The sequence below is a fragment of the Terrapene carolina genome, unplaced genomic scaffold (genome assembly GCF_002925995.2).
Source record: "Terrapene carolina triunguis isolate 2854851 unplaced genomic scaffold, T_m_triunguis-2.0 Scaffold131, whole genome shotgun sequence".
NCBI lineage: Eukaryota > Metazoa > Chordata > Testudines > Emydidae > Terrapene > Terrapene triunguis.
Genome location: NW_020664482.1, coordinates 25859104 through 25867927, shown reverse-complemented (window position 1 = coordinate 25867927; position 8824 = coordinate 25859104). Strand labels below are relative to the sequence as shown.

At 41.0% G+C, this 8824-nt stretch overlaps 1 protein-coding gene across 1 annotated transcript; it reads right to left on the bottom strand.

The window, feature by feature from the left end:
* Positions 1–820: 820 nt before the first annotated feature.
* On the bottom strand, positions 821–1801 carry GPR174 (G protein-coupled receptor 174). The gene has a single exon (XM_024204782.1). It carries the CDS (start codon positions 1799–1801, stop codon positions 821–823), a length of 981 nt encoding a protein of 326 aa, XP_024060550.1.
* Between the last annotated feature and the right edge of the window lie 7023 nt (positions 1802–8824).

Genomic DNA, 8824 nt, shown 5'->3' with positions numbered 1-8824 from the left:
CCTCTTTACATAATCCACCAAAACTGTACTGTGTGGCTTCTCCTCAGCTAGGTCTATTTGTGCATTGTAGCCAATTGGTTTTTGCTGGTGGGGGCCCTACCACGCTTGTCTAACCTAGGTTTAGTTTTGGGGATTAGTGGCCTCCTAACCATGAGCCAAATACTGAGTCTTCTCAGTTAAGGTGCAAATTAGCAGAAATGATGCATTTCTTCTGCACTGTTGGCCAAAGTAGCAGAGAATTTTCTCAGACGGGCATGTGAACATACATGAGATATCTCCTGAGGGCCTCTGCAAAGCATTGCAGAGTTGTAGACGTGGACGTGTTGTGGTTGTGACCAGGGAGACAATGTATATTGTATATCCCATGGCTGAAAGCTGATATAGGAGGGTAGTGGCAGGTGACATCCTTCAAGCCCCTGTTCTATACACAGCAATACCTGGATGCAGAATTAGTGCCCTGGCCCTTACATCCATTCAGCAAGTGAAATCCCAACCTCACACTCCTCAGTTTCACATGAACAAAGCTATTTTATTCTGGCTTGGCTAGTTCTGGCTTGGGCACTATATCAATTCTTTTTTATAATATACATAACATGTTGTTTAAATTCAATATTCACAAAAAGATTGCAAGAAAAAGGTCAAATCCTCAAGTCCTTTGTCAGTTTTTTAATCAGTCCAACGCTCATTGAAATCAACAGATGTTTGCCTGAGAAAGGATTTCAGAATTTTCCCCAATATGCTGGGCCACATGAATATGATGTTGAACATCCTTTTAATCATTTCAGAAAGTGCAATATTAATATTCCACCACTTCACCTTATTACACAGTTCTGGAATGTTTTTTTGCATAACCTCTGTTGTGTAACTGAATACTGTCTTGCAAATCTTGTCTTGAAAGTCGTCTTCTGAACTCATCTGTAGTGAAGTAGTATATGACTGGGTCTACACAGGAATTCAAACTGGCAAGACACAAAGCCACTGCATGAAATATTGAAATCACATTTCGGGCACATTGGTTTTTTATCCGTCTTGATTTAACAAGGAAATCTAAAGGAAAACTGATATGATAAGGTGCAAAGCAAATCAGAAATACCAAAGCACAGGTGAGGATCATCTTTAAAGCCTTTTTTTTCTCTCCAAAGTCATGGGAAATGGAATTCTTTTCTTTTAATGATAGGATAGTCTTCCATGAGCAATACAGAATTATCAGCAGAGGAGTTACAAACCCAATCAGCTCACCTAAGGTCATCATCACAATGGAGTTGGAAAGGTTAATGTCCTTTATGGGAAGATCTGCAAAGCACGTATTGGTATTCATCTTACTAGAGTTAAATCTTAGAAGAGGAAAAGGCAAACAGCCAATGCAGACTACAATCCACCCAGCGATACTGATGTACACATCATATATACGTTTGCAGTCACTGAACTTGAAGGGGTACATAAGAAACAAAAATCGTCTTACACTGATGCAAACCAAGAAGTAGATGCTTGCATACATATTTACATACTTAAGGTAGAAACAAAATATACAGAGACCTTCTCCAAAGTGCCATGTTCCAGACAAGTAGTAGAAAATCCTTAGAGGAAGGGATAAAACTTGTGCTAAGTCAGCAATGGCTAGATTGATCATAAATATCACAGCCCTTTTAGTTTCTTTCATGTAGCCATAAAAGACCCACAGAGCTAAAACATTCCCTATTAATCCAGGGACCAGAATCAAAGTGTATGTTATTGTATAGTAATGCTTAACATCAGTATTGTTGTAACAGGTTGAGCTGTCTGTCGTCATGTTTATTTTCATTTAGCACAGATGTGAACTCTAATGAGAAGTTTACGTTACCAATGGAATTTCCAGCTATCGTCAAATTTCCTATATAGGTAACAATTAAAAAATACTGGAGAAGCTGCAAACTTAAAATTTACTTGTCTTGTTCCTTTGCATCCCCTTGCTTTTTTGTACAGCATTATTTTGCTCTTCACGGTATCTTGTTTACTTTGTGTTCATCTAACTAAGTAAGATTGTTGCTAGCAAGGCTTGATAACATTATTCCTCTAAAGCTTCTTGCTGACCAGATTGTCCTGAGGTAAAAACTACACATGACATTTCCTTCGGGCTTCACTTTTACGTAGGTTTCAGTTTCTATGTCATCTATTCTGATTTTGGAAGAAACTTTGTCCTGTGGTGAGTAAGTCACGTATGACACTGGTCACGTTCTTTCTCAAATGCCTCTTGAATATAATTGCTTGTGGTGCTGATAAAATGAAGCTCAGCATGAAGGCAGGGTGCAGGTGGGAATAAGGAGCATTCACTATGTGGTGCTCTAAGTAATAAACACATGTGCAATAGCATCCTCAAAATCATCCATCTGGAGGTATTTCACAGCCAGTTTTCTCAGCCCCCAAATGTCAAAACAGATGCAGACCTGCAGCTGAAAGAAAATGAGGAAAATTACTGACTAATATAATGCCATATAGGAGTATGCTTTTTTGAAAGCCCCCCCCCCCATATATAATGTGTGTTTATGAAATCTTGGAAGAAACTTAATTTTTATCCAAGATGGGCCTGCTTTTTAAGATGCTGAGCACCACAGTTCCCATTGTCTTCATCAAGATCAGTGAGTGCTCAGCACTTCAAAAAATCAAGTCCTTTGTCATCTTCAGTGAAAGTGAGAGCAAAGCCACTGCAGAATAAGAAGAAAGTATAGAACAGCCTAATCACTAAACCTGCATCATTTAATCCAGTGTTATGCATCTTTAAGCAGAACTCCTCTCTGACCCAAGTACATCCTTATTTTTTAATAACTAAGTGGTTTTATCAAATTCTCTCCCACTAACTGAGGTATCTGCTCAAAAGGAAGCACCTTCTTATGCCTAATTGCACCTGTTGGGGGCAGCAGACATCCTGACAAGGGGCCTTTGTACCTTGCATCACTATGTGTCTTTAGGTACTGATTAGGTAGGTAGATTGGATAGTTCCTATGCCAAGTAGTCATGCCTGGGAATCTGCAATGGAGTCTAGCGTGTTGCATGACTAATAAAGTAATGAGCCCTTCAAGAAGTGCCTATGTGTTCCCTTATGTTAATAACCACATTGATCCAAATACATCCCTACTGTAACACCACTGAAGTCAGTAGAGTTGCACCAATGTTGAATTTGGTGCCTAAGACAAATTCTTTAAGTAAAAATATTTTATTGCCATAATTTTGCAATGATAAAATAACCTAAGCTGCCATAAATGTCCAAAATTTAAGAAACTTTTCATAAAAGTCATCCACAGAAGGAATTTTTGATATTTACCCAAAAGAAGGAACACTTCCTTTTCTTTTCTCATCTGATTGAAACCATATAATTACAGTTCGTATGAGCTGCAAACCTCTAAGGTCTCAGGCTACTGCCACACTGAAGAAAAGAATCTGTTTCTCATGTAAATGAGGCTGATATATTAATCTGAAAATGTGACCTTTCTGTCAGTGCAAATGCTGTTATACTAAACCAGAATTTCAGGTCACAAAATGGCAGCCTTTCCTCCTAGCCAAACTCCATTCTAGGGAAAAATGCTATTTTGTGTTTTGTGAACATGGTTTTTGAGAAAAGTTCTTCCATTAATTTTTCACACTTGTTCTATCAGTTACTTCAGCAGCCAGTTAACAGGTTTCCCCTTGAAACTGAAAGTAAAAGAGTGGCTACATGTTTGCTTTTCCTCACAGTTGATATCACTATAATATCTTGCATATCCAGCCTACCTTCTCACAAGAAGGTGCTGATACTAAAGTTTATAAAAATGTGACTTTTTTGCTAATAGATGAAACATCTCACAAAAAGATCTATCACACACAGCCAGTATTTTGTTGAGGTAAAGGCCCCTGCAAATGACAAACCGAGCAGCTGAAAGCATCTTGAATATTCTGTTAACATATAAGTCAATGTCTACAACACCCCAAATGTCTTGGGACCTTCCTACACGAGAAACCACCTCTCCTCTTGAGTCGTACTGTGGCAGCTGCAATCAGCAGAGGCACTCAAACTGGAGCACCTGTGACTTACAAGAGAAAGGACTGGTAGTAGAATGTTCCCTGTGAGGAGTGGGCTGACAGCTCTGAGATGAACTGCCTTCTCTTGTGGTGCAGCATAGCCTAGGTTGTTGGCCTTAAAAGCACTCTGCAAGGCATGTCTGTTTGTGCCGTCTGTTGTGGAGGATGCCATTTGAAGAGAATTTGATCTATGGGGCGGGGAAAGTTTTGTGTTTTGGAGTGAGTTCAGTATTATGGGCCAGGGGAATGATAGAGTCATAGAGTTTAAGGCCAGAAGTGACCATCTAGTCTGGCCTCCTGTGTATCACAGGCCACTAACACCCCCCAGCACCTGCACTCTAGCCCCAACAACCGAAATAAGAGCAAAGTAAATGAGACCCACACAGGAGACTACACTAATATGTGCCACAGGCAGAGAATAGGAGGAACCCAGGTGCACTGGCTGCTCAAGGGCCCTGCAATGGCAGGGAAATGATTAAATGAGATGTTTTTCATTTAATCCTGACAAGTGACCCCCACTCACACACCACAAAGGCAAAAAATCCCCAAGGTCCCTGCCAATCTGAATTGGGGGAAATTCCTTCCCAACCCTACATATGGTAATGAGCTACACCCGAAGCATGTCAGCAAAAACCAGCCAGCCAAGCACCTGAGAGAGAGACTGCTCAGTGCCATCTCAGGATCCCTGGCCTACCCTGCCCAGTGACCCATTTCCAGCAATGGCTATTCCTGATGTTCAGAGGAAGGAGATTTTTAAAAATGGGGGAAAAATTCATTTCTTGACCCCTGCTAGTGGCCGGCTGAAATGCTGAAGCATGAGAGCTTTAGGAACATAAGATGTAAACCAGACATGAGCCTCTAGGCTGTTGAGCTCTGCCCCCTACCATCACAAACAATCTTCTCATACAATTGCACTCATAAATTTGTCCAGCTCTCTCTTAAAACTAGTTGTTTGCCCTCACAACTCCTAGTGGGAGGCTATTCCAGGCTAAGCTTCTGTTTAGTTTACTTTTCATTTTTGTAATGGGTGTTGGGGTGACTGAGAAAGGCCCCCTCTTTTTATTATTGTAGAACTCCAATTAAATAAATATCCTATGTCTGTGCTTCCCACCCAGTGCCTTTGCCTGCTTTCCTGAGCACAACAGTAGCATTAGATAACAGTGCTCAAGACATAAAATAAGGCCTTTACCCTTCAAATGTGCACCTGAATAGCCCGTTGAGTTCAATTGAACTACCCACTGTGTTAAGTTCCTCAGATGTGCAAATGTTTGAGAGACTGGGGCATATCAAACAAGGTCAATTAAACCATTACCTGATACCGCATGTATTAATCTCAGTTCCTCTAGGTGTTAGGTAACAGATTCAATGTTGTCATTCTAGACCTGAGGAAGAGCTCTGTGTAGTTTGAACACTTGTCTCTTTCACCAACAGAAGTTGGTCCAATAAAAGATATTACCTCATCTACTTTGTCATTCCAGAATTAGGCACTCTGATGACTGAACAAAGGAGGCTAATAAATAATTGCACGGTCCAGCCTGAGGTTTATTTTCCCCTCTTCACACTAACCTGATTTTCTCTAACATGTAGCACTGAATTCATTTTAAAGTTCTGAATTTGTGATATTAAAATGATTTCATCTCTGTCTGGATACTAAGGTCCCAAATCTGCACAACTTATGTGTGCTTAACTTTATTTACATGAGTAGTCCCATGGACTTCAATAGGACTGCTCATATGAGTAAAGTTAAGCATGTGTATAAGTGTTTGCAGGCTCAGGGCCTAAAACAGCTTCATTTTTTAAAAATCTCTCAATGGTGTGTTTTTTTATAAGCCCTCTCTTGCATGGCGGTTCCCAGCAAGATTCATCCCGCCAGTAAGGTTAAATCTTACTCACATTACTGCACTAGGACTAACTAGATGAGTAAGGCAAGATAGATTTGGCCCTACATCAATAGTCCACATGCAAATGAGGGGATAGTGCAATGCAGTGCAACTTACACAAGCCACACATGTTGTGCACACACACAAACAACTTTGGTAAAATTGATGGTGAAGCTTCTCTAAATGAACCAGTACCTGACTAAAATAGCCTCAGTGTTTTTCCCACTCTGGTTTATTGTGTAAATGTCACCATCATTCACTCTGTATTTACTCCTCCTGAAATATTTCCCTTAATTCCATTAGTAACACAATGTCATTACACTTGCACTAAATAATAGACATTACCTAACATTACATAATTCATCAAAGGCATCATAACCTCAAAGGCTGGATTCTGCTTAGTCCTTAAACAGGCACACAGTGAGAGAGGGGAAAAGTAAGGAATCTCCCTCTCCTTGCACAACCTGCATACAGCTAAATAGAATTGCCATCCTTGCACTCAAGAAAGTTCACAGACTGCTCCCCATTTACAAACCTGTTTTCCTACAGTAACCCAAAAAAGAAAAGTGAAGAAAAGTAGAGACTAGCTGGAACAATGGCTCCACCTGCTAGGCACCAGCTAGCAGAACTGGCCTAGTACACAGGGAAAGAATGCTTTCCTCCTTAAGGTTAAGATGTTTCAAAAAGGCCTACGGGAGTTGTGCACCCAACTCCCAAAGATGTTCAATAGGATTTGGGAACGAAACTCCCTTTGGCTCTCCTGAAAATCTTAGCCTGAAGGGCTGTAGCAGTGTGTCCCTCTCCCTGTGCATTGGGAAGCTTCAGGAGACACTGTAGAAATATAGAAAAATCAAGCACTGAATTTTTTTTTAAATTATGCTTTCACTGAAGGGATTCCATATATAGCTATAGATATCGATGCTTGTGATCTTCTGAGTCACCCCATGAGAAGAATGACAACTTTTGCTAGAGGAAAAAGTACAAGCAAAGTGAAAAATTGCAACTGGAAAATTCCAAACAAAAATGTATAGCATTTTAGTCAAAAATACAATATAAAACCCAACATGGTGCTAAAAGAGGAAATCATGTTTCACATGTTCTGCATGCTTGTTTACCTTCAGTTTATGGTATTACAAAGACTTTCTGTGTCTAACTATAAACCATAAGTAACTTCCTTTTTTTCTATTTTGTTTCTCTTGTTTAAGTGGCAATATTTTTATATTGACAGGTCAGATTTTGGCAGGCACAACACAGAAACTTATCTTTTATACTTAATAAAAAGGGTATTAATAGCATCTTCCATACAGTATTGTAATTCAATATATTCATTATTGCTTTAAGGTAGTGCCCACAATGCACTAGACCAGGGATCGGCAACCTTTGGCACGCGGCCCGTCAGGGAAATCCGCTGGCGGGCAGGGACGGTTTGTTTACCTGCAGCATCCGCAGGTTTGGCCAATCGCAGCTCCCACTGGCCGCGGTTCGCCGTTCCAGTGGGAGCTGTGATCGGCCGAACCTGCGGACGCTGCAGGTAAACAAACCATCCCGGCCCACCAGTGGATTTCCCTGATGGACCAGGGTTCAGTGGATCTAGAATGAGACAAACCATTCTGGAATGGGTTACCTAGGGAAGTGGTGGAAGCTCCTTCCTTAGAGGTTTTTAAGGCCCAGCTTGACAAAGCCCTGGCTGGGATGATATAGTTGGGGATTGGTCCTGCTTTGAGCAGGGGGTTGGACTAGATGACCTCCTGAGGTCTCTTCCAACCTTCATATTCTATGATTCTATGATTGGGTTAGCTTGCAGGGCTGCCATTTAGGGAGGGTGGGAAGAACACCTGCTCCCCTCTCCCCCCTGAGTTTCATACCAGAGGTCTGCTCATCGTGCACGCCCCAGATCCAGGAGGAGCGCTGCAGTGATATGCAACCAGGTCCAGGGGTGGCATTGGGGGAAGGGATATTGCAGGGGTTATAGCCACCCCACCATTTGCTTTAGCTACCCCCTCTTCCCAGAGCTGGGCGCCCAGCCAGCAGCCGCTGCTCTCCGGCAGCCCAGCTCCAGTCTCCCCTTCTTTGGGAAGCAGATCCATGGCTGGCAGGGCTTTGGGGGAACTTGCCCGATGCTAGAGGTGGGGGGGGACAGGGAGCCTGTCTGCACTTGTGCCTCTGACTCAGGAGTGGGGGTGGCAGCTGCTGCTGTACTGAACAAATGTTCAGACTCCTGAATGTTCAGCTTAAAGAGACAGTATGCTGACACACTCAAGGGGCGCACACAGTCTCCCACACAGACTTACCCAACACACTCTCTCTCTCTCTCTCTCACTCACACTCACACACACGTACATATATATTATTGTTGATACTTCTTGTAGGTTGTTGGTACTTCTTGGTACTTCCTGTCGAACTGCCAATGCACATATATTCTCTGCAATTTTATTCTTTCAAAGTTCATTAAGGATTACAGTACTGTTATTTTTTTGATTGGTCTGTGCATTTCATAATTTTATTTCTCTCTTATGCTTAACATTAATTCTTTGAGTAGTGAGTTCTAAAATACCTAACCGGTCCCGGCTGGAGTAATTATCATTATTACTTTTATTACTATATTGTGCTTTGTCATTCATTATTTAAAGTGATACAGTCAAATAATAGTTTCATTCTAGAATGCAAATTTAGCTTGTACTCACATAAGCGGTGCAAGTTTTAAAAAAATTAGCTAAATACATAACTTTAGACACTATGCAGATAAGGTCACCTATTTTCAAATTGTGTTTTTAATAATCTCTGTAAAATAATTTCAAATTCATACAAAAATAAAAGTGGTTCCAAGTTTGATACTAATAGTAATGATGGATGTAAATGTTAATGAGTCACGTACATGATTGTGATTGGTAAACATATGCCAAAATATTTAG

Excerpts from the sequence above, each read along its gene's own strand:
- GPR174 (XM_024204782.1), bottom strand. The coding sequence starts at position 1,801 with ATGAAAATAAACATGACGACAGACAGCTCAACCTGTTACAACAATACT.